This window comes from Vulpes vulpes, chromosome 2 (assembly GCF_048418805.1).
Source record: "Vulpes vulpes isolate BD-2025 chromosome 2, VulVul3, whole genome shotgun sequence".
In the NCBI taxonomy this organism is placed as follows: domain Eukaryota; kingdom Metazoa; phylum Chordata; class Mammalia; order Carnivora; family Canidae; genus Vulpes; species Vulpes vulpes.
In genome coordinates this window covers 134786117-134802179 of record NC_132781.1, presented here as the reverse complement: position 1 = coordinate 134802179, position 16063 = coordinate 134786117, and the positions used below count along the sequence as shown (strand labels likewise).

The 16063-nt window shown below is 36.0% G+C and overlaps 1 protein-coding gene across 1 annotated transcript in view; it reads left to right on the top strand.

Annotated features, from left to right (window-relative positions):
• Nucleotides 1–16063, top strand: part of ADAMTS6 (ADAM metallopeptidase with thrombospondin type 1 motif 6) — a 289076-nt gene that overhangs the window by 230005 nt on the left and 43008 nt on the right. The window contains exons 19-20 of the mRNA XM_026019499.2: nucleotides 5982–6145; nucleotides 6574–6712. Coding sequence (XP_025875284.1) covers nucleotides 5982–6145; nucleotides 6574–6712 — 303 coding nt within the window. The remainder of the gene's footprint in view (nucleotides 1–5981; nucleotides 6146–6573; nucleotides 6713–16063) is intronic.

Genomic DNA, 16063 nt, shown 5'->3' with positions numbered 1-16063 from the left:
GTACTGCTTTAACTTCATCCCATATATTTTAATACATTGTATATTTCTTATCAGTTTCAAATATCTTCTTATTTACATTGTGACTCAAGGCTTAGAAGGTATTATTTAGTTTTTGAGTATTTGGGAATTTCCCAGATCTTTTTAAACTGATTTCTACTTTAATTCACTTATAAAGGGATGCCTGGGTGGCTCAGCGGTTGAGCACCTGCCTTCGGCCCAGGGTATGATCCTGGAGTCCCAGGATCGAGTCCCACATCTGGCTCCCTGTGGAGAGCCTGCTTCTCCCTCTGCCTGTGTCTCTGCCTCTCTCTCTCTCTCTCTCTCTCTCTGTCTCTCATGAATAAATAAAATCTTTAAAAAAATTAATTCACTTATGAAGATGACATACTTTGTATGATTTTCATTCTTTTACTAGGGTTTGTTTTATGGCCCAGCATATGGTCTATCTTAGTAAATGTTCCATGTGTACTTGAGAAAAATGTGTATTCTAATGTTATGGTGTTTAGCATTCCCTAAAGGTCAATTCATTTAAAGCAGCCAATAGTTGTGTTGAAGTCTTCTATATTCTTATTTTCTGCCTTCTTGTTTAAGCAATTATAGAATCATGTTGAAATCTCCAACTAGAGGGGCAGCCCGGGTGGCTTAGTGGTTTAACGCCGCCTTCAGTCTAGGTCGTGATCCTGGAAACCCGGGATCAAGTCCCATGTTGGGCTTCCTGCATGAAGCCTGCTTCTCCCTCTCTCTGCCTGTGTCTCTGCCTCTCTCTCACTGTGTCTCTCATGAATAAATAAATAAAATATTTTTAAAAAATAATAAATCTCCAACTAGAATGGTGAATTTGCTTGTTTCTCCCATTAATTTGTAAGGTTTTACTTCATTTATTCTGTAACTTTGTTATTAAGTGTGATGACATTTAAGATTGTTATATATTCTTGAAGTACCTGGGTGCCTCAGTTGGTTGAGCACCTGACTCTTTCTTGATTTTGGCTTAGATCATGATCTCAAGGTCATGATAGAGCCTCGAGTTGGGCTCTGTACCGGGCATGAAGCCTGCTTAAGATTCTCTCTCTCTCATTCCCTCTGCCCTTCTTCCTCTGTATGCTATCTCTAAAAAAATAATTTAGGGGATCCCTGGGTGGCTCAGCAGTTTAGTGCCTGCCTTTGGCCCAGGGCATGACGCTGGAGTCCTGGGATCAAGTCCCATGTCAGGCTCCCCGCATGGAGCCTGCTTCTCCCTATGTCTGTGTCTCTGCCTCTCTCTCTCTCTCTCTGTGTCTCTCATGAATAAATAAATAAAATCTTTAAAAAATAATAATTTTTAAAAATTGTTATATCTTCTTGATATATTTAGCATTTTATTATTATCAAATGTTCCTTTTTATCCCTGATATTAATATTTGACCCAAAGTCTATTTTGTCTGGTAGTAATCTAGCCACCCAGATTTCTCCCAGATTAGTGTTTGCATGGCAAATCTTTTTTCATCCATACAGTTTTCACATGTATGCATTTCTGAATTTAAAATGTTTCTTGTCAGCCACATATGATTGATTTAGATTTTTTATTGTGTCTAACAATCTTTGCTTTTTAAATTGCAATCACCAGATGAGGTATGGGGTGGTTGAGCAACTTTCTGTAAAGGGTCACATAGTAAATATTTTCAGCTTTACAAGACATGCAGTCTGTCTGTCTCAAGTATTCACTTCTGCTATTGTAGTGTGAAAGCCAACATAGATAATGCATCAATGAATGAGTGTATTCTAATAAAGCTTTATTTAGAAAAAAGTTAGTGGGCCATAGTATGACAACCCCTTGTCTACATCATTTATATTTAATGTAATTATCAATATCATTCAATTTAAGTCTACCATCTTGCTATTTTTCTAATTGCTTTACATGTTTTTTTCCCTTTTATCTTTCTTTTCTGTCCTTTAGATTTATCAAATGTTTTATAGTATTCCATTTGATCTGTAGTAATGGTTTATTTGTTATACTTTGTTTTATTTAGTGGTTGTGCTAGCATTTACAAAATTCATCTTTAATTTATCAGAATACACCTTCAAATAATATTACACTCTTTTTATATGAGACTACACCCTTGGGCAGCCTGGGTGGCTCAGTGGTTTAGCGCTGCCTTCAGCCCAAGGGCCTGATCCTGGAGACCTGGGATCGGGTCCCACGTTGCGCTCCTTGCATAGAGCCTGCTTCTCCCTCTGCCTGTATCTTTGCCTCTCTCTCTCCCTCCCTCTCTCTCCCTGTGTCTCTCATGAATAAATAAAATCTTAAAAAAAAAAAAAAAGACTATGCCCTTACAACAGATTATTTGCATTTTCTTCTTCTACCCATTGTCTTATTTTTTAAATACATTTTATTTCTCTGTATGTTATAAACTGCATAATACATTGTTATTGTTTTAGTTTTAAAGAGCTAATTATCTTTTTTAAAAATTTAAAAATAAGAAAAATTATTTTCTGTTTGCCTACTTCTTTACTATATTTGGCAATTTTCTTTCTTTGTATAGTTCTGAACTTCCATCTTCTAATTTCTTGTCACTATATTTGTTTTCCCTTAAAATCCTGGCATATATTATAATAGCTGTTTGAAAGTTATTTTTTGACAATTCCATAATTTCTGTCATTTTGGGATCTATTTCTTTTACTTGGCTTTTTTCTTGATTTGGGTCAGCTTTTCCTGTTTCTTTCCAGTTGTAGTAATTTTTTATTGGATGTTGTACATTGTGAATTTTTCTTTTTTGAGAGTCTGGATTTTGTTTTCTTCCTTTAAAGAATGTTAAGTAATCTATAGATGAGCTTGATCTTTTGAGACTTGTTTTTGAGCTTTTTTTGGTAAGTGCAGACTAGCCTTTATTCTTGAGCCTGCTCAACTCTAATTTTTAAAAGACATGATTCTCCTTGGATGTCTACTGAATGCCCTAGTGATTGAAACTCTGAATTCTTGCTCTGGACATTTGTCAGCTTATAGTTCTCTGGTAGGGTTTTTGTTGTTGTTGTTGTTTTGTTTTTTGTTTTTGTGTGTGTGTTGTTTTTGCCTTGCTTTATGGAATTTTATTCTATGCATACATAGATTGCTATTCAGCAACAGATTCCTTCTTTTTACTCTAGACATCTGGCCCTACAAATTCCATCCCTTGGCCTTCTCAATTTCTGATCTCTCACTTTTAACTCAGTGTGACAGGCAGGGTTTGCTTGGGTTCTTCCATTTTACACTGACAGAAAGTGCCTCTACCACTCACCTTATTTGTCTTCTTCCAGGTATCACAGTTCTGGGCAATGTCTAAGAACAGCTGATTCATGTTTTTGAGTTTTGCAGTTGTTTATAGTTGGAGGGCAAGTCAAGTACCAGTTATCTTAACATGAGAGAAGTGGAAATTCTATTTATTTGATGTTTGATCCTTTAAGACAGATTTAGACTCTTCAGATACTCCTAGCAAGACCTGGATGAGTTCTTATTCTCTTGCAAATATCCCCTTGACTTAAATCTTTTTAAAAATAAGACTACATCTAGAATGCTTCTTTAAATAGAACACTAGTATTATCAAGCTCTTACTTCCTTTATTTTAAGAAAACCTCTTAATTGGGGCACCTGGGTGGCTCAGTCAGTTGGGCATTACAACTCTTGGTTTCAGCTCAGGTTATGATCATATGGGTCATGGAATTTATCCCCTTGTGGGACTCCGTGCTGAGTGGAGAATCTGCTTGGGGGCTCTCTCCCTCTGCCCCCCATTCTCTCTCTCTCTCTAATGAATAAATATTTTTTAAAACCTCTTTATTTTTATGCCATAATTTTGGATTCTTTTCCATATTAACAAGACTAAAAAATAGGATTTCTAACATCAGATTTTTTTGCCTTTAATAATGCTCTGTCCATAAAGCCACATCTTCCTCCCTTATTCAGTCTTTTTAAAATACTTTGTGTTTTTCTGAACTTACTAGTAATGGCAAAAGAGAGTTAGGATCCATTCATGAAGTAGTTGAGAGAATGGGAAGTGAGAGCTAAAACTGAAGGAGAATTCAAAGCTGCTGGCAGTGGGTGTGAAAAGGGTTATTTTTACTTTTGTTTTTACTATTTTATATTATACAGTCTCTGATGTCCTTATATAGCTAAAGTAATTTTGATGTGTTAAATGAGACAAAACTACTGGGAGAGTTGAAAATAAAAACTTTAAGCTATAAGAAAAATTTAATTAACAAATTAAATAATTCTTAAAATTGGTTGACATGCTCCTGAAAGATAAGTGAATTTTCACAACATATCTGGAGTCAAGAAAGTACAAGTAATTTGCCAAGCAGATAGACTTGAGGGAATGGAAATGGTCTATAATATTAAGGACAAGTGGTAGAGGTCCAGTGAGTCAGACTCCATGTGTCATGACCTTTTTAGTCCTTTTGGGCTGCTTATTCATCTGGCCTGATAAAAGTTTTTTTGTGTGTGTTTTTTAAGATTTTTAAAAATTTATTTACTTAAGAGAGAGAGAGTGCATATGTTGAGGGGGGAGGGCAGAGGGAGAGGTAAGGAGGGAAGGAGAGAGAGAGAGAGAGAGAGAAACAGTCTCTGTTGAGCGTGGAGCCTGACGTGAAGCTTGATCTCACAACCCTGAGATCATGACCTGAGCTGAAATCAAGAGTCAGATGCTTAACCAACTGAGCCACCCAGGCATGGCTGACCTGATAAAGGTTTTGAAGAAGCTACCATGCTAACAAAAAGTTATGCTGACATTTTTGTCATTGTCAAATCATGATCATCGTTATCAAAATTATCATCTTATTTATTTATAGGAATTTATGTATAGTAGTATTAATAACCCTTTTTCCTATCACATATTTTTAAAACGTTTTAATTCATTATTTTCCTCTAGAGGTTTAAAAAATTATGCATACATATTTATTGAACTCATTCTTTATAGTTTCGGAGAGGTTTTTTGTTGTTGTTTTTTGTTGTTGTTGTTTTTGTCATGCTTAGAAAAGCTTTTCATACCCCAATATTTTTTTTAAGTTCTCCCATATTGGGACACCTAGGTGGCTCAGCAGTTGAGTGTCTGCCTTTGGCTCAGGGTGTGATCCCGGGGTCCAGGATCAAGTCCCACATTGGGCTCCTTGTGGGGGTGCCTGCTTCTCCCTCTGCCTGTGTCTCTGCCTCTCTCTCTGTGTCTCTCATGAATAAATAAAATCTTTAAGAAAAAAGAAAGTTCTCCCATATTTTCTTTCTAGCATTTTATTATTTAATTATGTTTACATTTAAATATTTACCCATCTGACATTTATTCTTTCTTCTTTTAACTTTTTGTTGAGGTGAAATTCATATAACAGAATTTAACCATTTAAAAAATTTTTTTTAATTTATTTATTTTGAGCACAGGGGGAGGAGCAAAGGGAGAGGGAGAAAGAGAATCTCAAGCAGGCTCTGGTGAGTGTGGATCCTGACTCAGGGTTTGATGTCAGGACCCTGAGATCGTGACCTGAGCTGAAATCGAGGGTCAGATGCTTAACCGACTGTGTCACCCAGTGCCCTGGGTTTATTTCTTAACTGTTTGGCCCCATTGTTCTGTCTGTGTGCCAGTACCACAAGTTAACTTCACCTCATATTAGTTTAATTATCGTTTTAAGTTTTAAGACAAGAAAGTCTGCTCCCTACTCACACTCTCATCCCCAATTATTGCTTTTGTTATAATTTCCCTTTGTAGGGAATATGTTTATTTCTCCGGGTAAAACTTTCATTTCTGTTTACTAATATCATTATAAACACTTAATATCTTCTTGACATGCACATGGAAAATTACTATGTTAATTTGTACTTCTGAAAATAGTCAAGAATCCTATCTCTAAATGGAAATGGCATGGATATTCATTGTACACTCCAGTGCAGTTAATAAGTGACATTGTGGTAAATGAAGTTTCACATTTTTAGGTAGACTGTATTGTTTTTTTGCCTTTGTTTTTTTTTTGTTTTGTTTTGTTTTTTTTAGCTTTGAAATCTGAAGGGGATGATTACTATATTAATGGTGCCTGGACTATTGACTGGCCTCGGAAGTTTGATGTTGCTGGGACAGCTTTTCACTACAAGAGACCAACTGATGAACCAGAATCTTTGGAAGCTCTAGGTCCCACCTCAGAAAATCTCATTGTCATGGTAAATGTGTCTTTACCACTTAATTTCTCCCGTTTTTGTAATCTGCCCTACGAGGTACAGAGGAGCAGCCTTTATTATCTCTGTTTTACAGGTAGTGAAATTAAGGTTAATAAAGGTAAAATGGCTTAGCCAAGGGTATCAGATATGTGTAAGGTTAAGGCCATATTGCTCCTTCCATTTGATCAATCTTTTCAATGTCTGCTTGAATAATATTTTTATAACTAAACAAGGCAGATGAGAGAAATGGCTCTAAATTACCCATGAAAATGGAAGGAGAAAATTCAGTATAAATGCATGTGTTCTAAAAGTTACCTTAAATTTCTTGTAAGACTTACTTTATGACATTTTCTTCTTCAAAAGAAATAATAAATATCTGAATGAAGCCTCATTGTATTTTAATTATCTTCACCAGTTGTTTTCAATGGCAGGTTCTGCTTCAGGAACAGAATTTGGGAATTAGGTATAAATTCAATGTTCCCATCACTCGGACCGGCAGTGGAGACAATGAAGTTGGGTTTTCATGGAATCATCAGCCTTGGTCAGAATGCTCAGCTACTTGTGCTGGAGGTAAGACACCCACTAGGCAGCCCACCCAGAGGGCAGGATGGAAAGCAAAACATACTCTGAGCTATGCTTTGTGTTTGCTAAAGAAGCTAATTGGAAACATTTCTTGCAGGTTTGCTTCAAGCTGTAATTTAGCAAAAGAAACTTTGCTTTAATTATATTATATTCCGTTTGTTTTTAACCTCATGTAATTTGTACAGATTTGTTGGTAAAATACATCTTGGCACAATGAGTGTCTCTGCTGGTGCTTCTCCCAAGACTATCTTGAAGGTGGGCTGTTTGCTTTTCGTGAACACATTCTTGGTAAAGAACATCAAGAGTTTTAAATAAGAAAATGAGCAAGAATCAGACGGCACAGATGCAACTTCTTGTAATGGGGGATGAGAATGTATGTCTGTGTGCTTGCGTGTTTGTGATTGTGCGCTTGTGTGTTTCCCACAAACCTATTCAAACTCCCTTCTTCAGCCATCACAGTTAAGGGGCTATATGCTGGGATACTACAATAATTCCTGGTGTCTGGGTCTCTGGGTTAATGGTGTATGCTGACCCCATTATAGTCCCTCAGAAAGGTAGCTGCTAGGCGGTGGTTGGTGATGTGTTGGTTGTCCCATGTGCGTTTTTCATGGGTGCCTTTTCCCCACAATTTACTCTATTCCTAATCCTCCTCCCTCTAGTGGCCACCAATGCAATTCTTTACCTCTGGCTGGGAGAGCAGGACAGTTGGCTTCCTTCAAAGCCAACACCCTTGCTGCTGCATGGACTGGTGAGTAGAAGTGCTGTGCAAGCAGCATCTTCCTTCTCTCTGGAGACTAAATGCATCGCCTCCACCGTACACCTTGGTCCCAATAGGCGAGGAAACAACCCTGTCCCTCAGGCCTAGGCTGGGCTAGAGTACCTCACCATTCCAAAAGCAAAGAGTGATTTTGAATAGTGATATTTAGAATGGGAGAAATAGAAATAAAGCATATCATCCCATTTTATCCCATTTCCAATGTATTACCTATTTTCCCTTTCTAAACTGCTCAGAAACATATGATCTGACATGGCCTTTACCCTATCTTGTCCTGTACTCACTGAATTTCTAAACACCTCTGATTCTTGAGGCTTGTAGTGGAGGAATTATTTTTACAGAAATGATTATTATATAATATATTCAGTATTTTTAGACTCATACAGAAATAAATCATTGATAAGCTACAACTCCAACTTTAGTAGTAAACACTATATAAAACATCAAAAAAGCAAATTAATAATAATAATAATATCTTCTGTGTGAGGTGTCATGAAACATGGTTTTATATAATTTGAGGCATATATTGAAAGATCTCTAATTCCCATCCGTTTTATATGTAAAATGGCTACTGATTTGTGACATAGTTTTTAAAACTATAAGGCATTACTATGTATTTTAATAAAATAAAGGATATTTGAAATTAATTGTTCAAGTGAATGCCATTGTATTATATCTTAGTGGCATTTATTCATATATCTTTCTTTGTTCCCAAAAATTCATTTTTATTCAAGCTATAAATTAGCTTATCCCTTTCACATACCAATAAAGAAGTCTTCATGATAACAGTACATACATAATTCAGGCCCTGAAGCATAAGGTGGGATAAAGTTATTAAGGAAGAGTCAAAATAAAGTTTAGGAAATCTAATGAGGGAAGTCTAAATGTTAAGGATGATTAGCTTGGAGAAGAGAGGGCTGAAGGAAAGTATATTAGTATCTTCAAGTCTGTGACAGAATGTTGAATGAGAAATTCTTAGTGCCTGTTCTTCTTTGTACTGAAAATTGCTATATTTGGGGATGGTTTAGACACAGTCTTGTCTGAGGCCAAGGAGGGATTAAGTGAATTCTCAATGTTCCTCCTAACCCTATGATTCTTTTGTTCAAAAAGGAGATAGTCCAACAAATAGGGTGGTTGTTAGGCCATGAGAACTGAATTTAGAAGAAAAGCTGTGATTGTATTAAAGATACATGAAAAACTTAAAGGAGTGTTATTCTTTTCCATAATGCTCACATTGGGAAATCATAATACAAAAATGATCTCTTGTGGTAGAGGGTAAAACAAAAAGAAAAACAAGGAGGGAAAAAAGCCTCTGGAAAGAGAATTTTCTGTTATTTGTACTTTTTTTCTCTGTTCTGGAGCTAGTGATCCCAGATATTTGAGGTGGTTCTAGAAACTAGAATTCTGCTCAGTTGTACGTGATTATGACAGCAGGCATGAGGCAGTCATGAGGCCATTGCCTTCTTTGGAAGAGAGATGTACAGTGCTTGGAAGTTGGCAGGGATAGTGTGAAGAGCTGCTATTCGTCTTGCTTAAGCGGTTCTCAAAGTGTGGCCAATAGACTGGCTGCATCAACATCACCTGAGAATTTAGTAAAAATGCTACTTTGGGGGCCCCATCTCAGACCTACTGAAAGAAACTCTGGGTAGACCTCAACATTCTGTTTTATATAGCTTTCCATGAAATTGTGATGCTTACTTAAGTTTGAGTACTAGTGGTTTGGTTGACAGAGAAACTGAAACCTGGACACATAGAACCTATGCCTTCCTCACTGAAGTCTGTGCATCTCTCTAGACTCACTTTGCACCTCGAACTGTATCTGGAATATGCTAGGTACTAAATAAATATTTACAGATGAGGAAAAGGAATTAATTATTTTGACAGTCATTTATTTGTGCTTGTTTTTTCCAGTAGAGGAAATAAGAGTTTAGAATTGTGCATTTTCTTAGGAGATGGGGCAGTTTTTTTTAAATTGGGATAAAGTAAGTTCTTTTTTTTTTTTTTTGAAAGGTGTTACTTATTTATTAATAAGAGACACACAGAGAGAGGCAGAAACACAAGCAGAGGGAGAAGGAGGCTCCTCAAGGGGAGCCTGATGTGAGACTCGATCCCAGGACCCTGAGATCACACCCTGAACCAAAGGCAGATGACGCTCAATCACTGAGCCACCCAGGCATCCTGGGATAAAGTCAGTTCTTAATTGGGATATTTCACTGTCATCTTTGTTGGGTGGTACTAGGTGTCTTGAAAACACCAAAATTTTTTTAAAAGGAAAAAGAGAAAACAAGAAAGATCTCAAAAAACTTTGCGTTGCAATCTCACAAGACTCTTCAGTGAACTCACCTCTTACTGTCCTGCATATGTTTTATTAGTGGCAAATAACAAACTTTGAGCCTGGGCGCAATGTTGATAGCTTTCTCTTATGATATCTTTTAAGATAAGAAATTTTGAGATTGTTTTTCTGTTGCTTAGCAGACCCAATGACAAATTGCATGCTGCAGGAAATATTGCTGGTGATTCAGTCTAAGTTATGGTCTTTTCTCTGAGTAAGTGATGAAACACTTCCTTAGCCTGAATAAGAACATTGAGATGCTGTGGGGTGTTGTCTTCAGGATAAATGTGATTTTTAAGATACAGTTGTGATTCTTCCTCTGAGAGACACTCAGGCCCAGTGAATTAAAACTTAACTATTTTCTGAATCATTGTTAACTCCTACTAGAGTTTTGTTTCTTTATTCCTTATCCAGAGTGTTTTATACTCTGATTTATTTGATTCCCAAGTTTATATGCTACCATTGTGTTCATGATTAATGTGTTAATTGATAAATCTTGGCTGGGTAAAGAGAATTATATTATTTTTAATACAAAGCTTTTTTTTAAGTAGTATTACCCGCTGTGTCTTTGCACTGCAACTTTTAAAGTTTCAAATAACAAATATTGTGTATTTTTCCTTTGATATTAGTCATACATACTCACTTTTTACTCACTTTGGCTGGATGTTTGGTCCTCAGACTTTACATCAGAATTACCTGGATGTCTTATTCAAATAATATTGCTAAGATCTGCCTCCAATTTTGGATTCAGGAGGTCTGGGATAGACCCCAAGAATCTGCACTTCTAAAAAATGTCCAGGTGATGCTGTGCTACTGGTTCAGGAACCATACTTGGAAAAACATTGGGCTAGACACTTAGATTTCATAAAGTAAATGCCTATTAAAACAAAGTGGCAAATCATTTAGGTAGTAATCCATATTGCAGTTATAATCTACATTACAGCTAGTCTTTTTAATGATAAATGGCTCTACTGCTCAGCTATGTAATAATAAACATGATGTTATAGTTTATAACACATTTTCTGGTACCCTTTTACATTTAATTATCAGCAACAGTACCATGAGCTATTATCATTCCTATTTTGTAGATAAAACCCAAGTGAAGTAACTTGCCGAAATTAAGGCTTTTTTTTTTAAGATTTTATTTATTTATTCATGAGAGAGGCAGAGACACAGGCAGAGGGAGAAGCAGGCTCCATGCAGGGAGCCCGATGCAGCACTCGATCCTAGGACCCCGGGGTCACTCCCTGAGCCGAAGGCAAATGTTCAACCACTGAGCCACCCAGGTGTCCCCGAAATTAAGACTTAGAAATGGAATATCTAGTGATTTTTATAAATGTAGCATTGTTTTAATAAAGATGGTCCTTTACCTTGGACAGTTTTTCCTCCAGGTGGCAACTTCCATAGAGCAGTATGATATATACCCACTAAAAAAAAAAAATCACCTGCACTAATTTGAAATTTTACTTTTTCAAATGCTTTACCTAAACCCAGTGGTTCTTAACTTTGGTTATCTTAACATTGGAATCACCTGGAGAACTTTGAAAAATTCTGATGATTGGGCCCATCCCAATCATTTATGAATGACATTCAACATCTTTTGGAAGAAAAGAAAAGAAAGAGAGATGATTAATTTTTACCTACTTTACTGATACTCATTCTACCTTAAATTAAGAGTTCTCAAACTTTCTTGGTTCATGATATCCTTAATGTCTCAGTAATTTTTTCACAGCCCTCCTAGGCAGAAAAAAATATATATATATCTAAGAGTTTTACTTATTAAGTAGTTAAGTCCAAAGAAATTAGTAATAACCAGTATGGTATATGATGAATGTTACTGTGTTTCCATCGAAAATGTACAACATTCTGTTGTGTCTTTTGTTGAGTCTGCTTCAGTATTCTGGGGCACACTGGTACAGTTTGAAAAATATGGGCCTACATCAGGTCTACTATAAGATAGTGGCTGGAAACCATATAAAACATTCTAAAAATACTAAAGAGTAAAAACCCAGCTCCAATATGCTTGAAAATCCTGATGAATCAGGTGAAATCATTTAAAAAAGTGAATTTAAAAAATCTGTCCTAGCTAGAAAGAAGAGACACACAGAATATCTTTTAAGTTTATATGCTATTCACACACACACACACACACACACACACACACACACACGTATGACTTAAGATGACATCCAGGGAAGAGAAATAAAAATAAATAAGCATCGGGATCCCTGGGTGGCGCAGCGGTTTGGCGCCTGCCTTTGGCCCAGGGCGCGATCCTGGAGACCCGGGATCGAATCCCACATCAGGCTCCCGGTGCGTGGAGCCTGCTTCTCCCTCTGCCTGTGTCTCTGCCTCTCTCTCTCTCTCTCTCTCTCTCTGTGTGACTATCATAAATAAATAAAAATTAAAAAAAATAAATAAATAAATAAATAAATAAATAAGCATCTAAATAATCATGAAACATACAAAAAATTAATTAATTAATTAGGTTATATAAATATAAAGTAAAAAGTAATGATAAAATTTTAAGTGGTCAATAACAATTGATCAGAAACATTCCTGAATAACCCCATAGTATATAGATTAAAAATCTGTACTTTGATCTTCAAATAAAATCAAAATTGAATTGCCTCTAAAAATAAACCTGTCTTCTTCCTTCTCCTCTTCAATAAAAGTATAGTTTTAGCTCATCTTTTTCTTCCTGGGCTGCCAAGCAATGTTCAACAAAGAGATGCCAATGTTTGTCAGCAGAATCTGACAAAAATGAGTTTTTTGGTATACAACTTTTGTAATTCTACACAAAGAGAAAGAAAGAAAACCTAAAGAAAAAAAATACTTAGAAAAAATAATCAGAAGTGTCAATAGAGCCAATTGCAGGTCAAAGACTTAGAGCATACATTTAAAAAGAATACCTGTAAAATATTTATGTATGTCTGACTTTCCTTTGCATCAGAAATAAAGAATTCTTATGACTTTCTTTTTAACAGAACAGGTGCAAACTTGAGTGCAACCGTATAGTAACTCTCAGTTAATTGGCTTTGAAAACTTTGCCTTAAAGCCTAAGAGCAGCATCAAATAAAAGGAGAAGTCCTCTTCTATACTTCTAATTAAGGAACTAGGAATCTTGAATACTATGTAAACTTTTCCTTCATATCTATATTAAGTTTTCCTTCTGATGTGTCCCAAATATGTTTCCTTCATCTATTAGTTCAGTTTAAGATTGATGGGTAATTATGGTAAAAAAAAAAAAAAAAAAGAAAAAGAAAGAAAACCTTAAGTATTTAAAAGAGAACTGATAGCAAATTTGTCTTTGCAATTTACTACCTAACAAGTTTATGTAATAATCTACACTATTCCATTTATAAATGACATACTTCTAAAGTTATTTTAATGAATCGGTCCTTCAAATTGTGTTGGCCTCTTTAAAAAGTTGGTTATTTCTACATTGTTTCTATGGAAACACTGTATGTCCTTGTTATATATTTTACTTTCAAAAATGATACAACACAAGCGTAATGTGCACTTAAAAGTACAATAATTCCATTACAACGTAACAATTTTAAAATTGTCTTTTAAAAGTGATTATTAGAAAAAATACAATGCAATCTTTAGGCTAATACTAATACCTGACTGAAAGAAAACAGCTCTCATAGTACCAGATATGACAGGTAAATGCCTTACATTTTCACAGATGTCCTTTTAATTTCTTCACTATTTCTAAGATACTTAACATTTTTTAAAAAGATTTTGTTTTTAAGTAAACTTTATACTCAATATGGGACTCAAATTCACAACCCCAGGATCCAGAGTCACACACTCTACCAACTGAGCCAGGATGGCACCTCAAGATACCTAACATTTTTAACATCACTAATAATGGTCAATTCATAGTATTAGTGAACTAACAGAATGTGTTCAAACAAACGAGTGTTTTCAGAGTTGACTTTTATGGACATAATAATAATACCTAATATGTATTACAGCTTATAAAGGACGTATACCCTGTAGCTTTGACTCAAACTCAGAGTGGAGTTGCTCCAAAATGGAGCAGAGAGAAGAAAACAAAATCCAGTTGTTTTTCAAGATTCAAAATAGACTTGGTTGAAATTAAGTATGAAAGACATAAAAAGGTCAAATCTTATAACTAAGTTTGCTTCTCTTTGATTTAGGATTTATCATACAAAAGTTACTTTCAGAGTTCGGTAAAAGATAACAGATGGAAATTTTAGTTTGAGTAATTAAAAGCACTTTCCTCATTATGATTTATTTCCCTTTGAAGAAATACAGTTATGTAGTTAGTTTTTAAGAAGAATTCCCTATAAAAGATCATTGTCTCAAGTTACACAATGTACTATTGTTTGAAACTGAAAGTCATTTTACATTTGATTCCTATATACACTATACTAGACATAAGATAGATCACTGTGATATTTTTAATAATACAAGCCACTTGTAAGAAGTGACTTGAGCTTAGAAAAAATAAAGATTTGCATTTACCTGTGTTTATTGTTCCCAAATTTTCTCTTTGGTCTTTAAAATATAAAATACTTGTAGGACTAGACAAAGTCTATGATTGCATTGACCATGGCTTTCCCCAGTTCGCCTTCTCCCACCATCCCCTTCTTTTAGGTCATTTTCAATGTTGCGAAGTAAGAGTACCCTGTAATATAAGGGTTTAGCTGTACTAGGCATCATAGCAGAACACCTATGAATATCACAGCTCCAGAAAGCCTTAGTGTCTATAGCTCTCAATTGCACCTGGTGGCTTGGTTCGCATACAGCATACCCTTGAGAGGAGTCACTTCTCTAAGCAAACTCATGCTCTTGGTTGGTTCACATCTTCTAGAGAATATGTTGACTTTTTATTTGTCTATAATAATTATTTCTATATTTATCTTTTTACTTAAGCATATGGCTTCACTTATATGATACACTCAAAGTTGTTTTTGGAATTCTCCTGTGTATTTTCAGTATTAAGCTTTCTAACGTCATATAAAAAGTCTTACATACATATAAAAGTTTGGTGTGGTGATCTGGTTTTTTACTGTTTACTCCTGAATATTGTGGCTTGTATTTTCTCTAATGTTGGCCTTATAGCTGAAGGCAAGAAGTCTCTGCTAACCCTAAACATTTCCCCTAGTGCTGTTTTTCTCCCTGTTTCATCTAATTTCTATTGCCTTAGACATTATATTCTTTCCTAACATGATCAGGGCCTGCATACATGTTCACTCACTGAAAAACTTGGGTAAGCGCATTCCTATTGTATTAATGATTTGTGTGTCGCAGGTCAAGTTTCACTTAACAAATATTCTATCTAAATAGCATTTTTAACAGTCATAACATTATGTATCTTTACAAGGTATCATGCATAAAATGCATTCAGAAAAAAATTAAGCCTTTTTAAATAGCAAACATCATCATCCCAATTTCATAGGGCCCTCTAATACTACTATTCCCATTTTTTTTTACTTGAGGAAATAAGCTATACAACTTTTTAATGTTTCTTTTTAATGTTTCTTTGGTTCTAAGAAAGAAAGAGGTGCTGTATATAATTAGAAGAAAAGCTTTGGGGAGTGCCTAGGTGGCTTAGTCAGTTAAGCCTCTGACTTTGGCTGGGGTCATGATCTTGGGGTCTTGGGATGGAGCCCCAAGTCAGGCTCCCCATTCAGGGGGGAGTCTTCTTCTCCCCCTCTCTCTCCCTTTACCCCTCCCCATGCTTGTGCTCTCTCTCTCTCTCTCTCTCTCTCTCTCTCTCAATCTTTAAAAAAAGAAGAAGAAGTAAGATAGAAAATCTTCTGGGCACCTGGCTGGCTCAGTTGGTAAAGCATATGACTCTTGGTCTCATGGTCATAAGTCTGAATCTCACATTGGGTGTAGAAATTACAGTCGTTAGGGGATCCCTGGGTGGGATTGGCAGTTGAGTACCTGCCTTCAGCCCAGGGCATGATCCTGGAGTCCTGGGATCAAGTCCCATGTCGGGCTCCCTGCACGGAGCCTGCTTCTCCCTCTGCCAGTGTCTCTGCCTCTTTCTCTCTGTGTCTCTCATGAATAAATAAAATCTTGGGCATGATCCTGGAGACCCATGATCGAGTCTCACGTCGGGCTCCCTGCCTGGAGCCTGCTTCTCCTTGTGCCTGTGTCTGTGCCTCTCTCTCTCTCTGTGTCTCTCATGAATAAATAAATAAAATCTTAAAAAAAAAAAAAGATCAGGGAAAGAGAAACGAGAAAATAA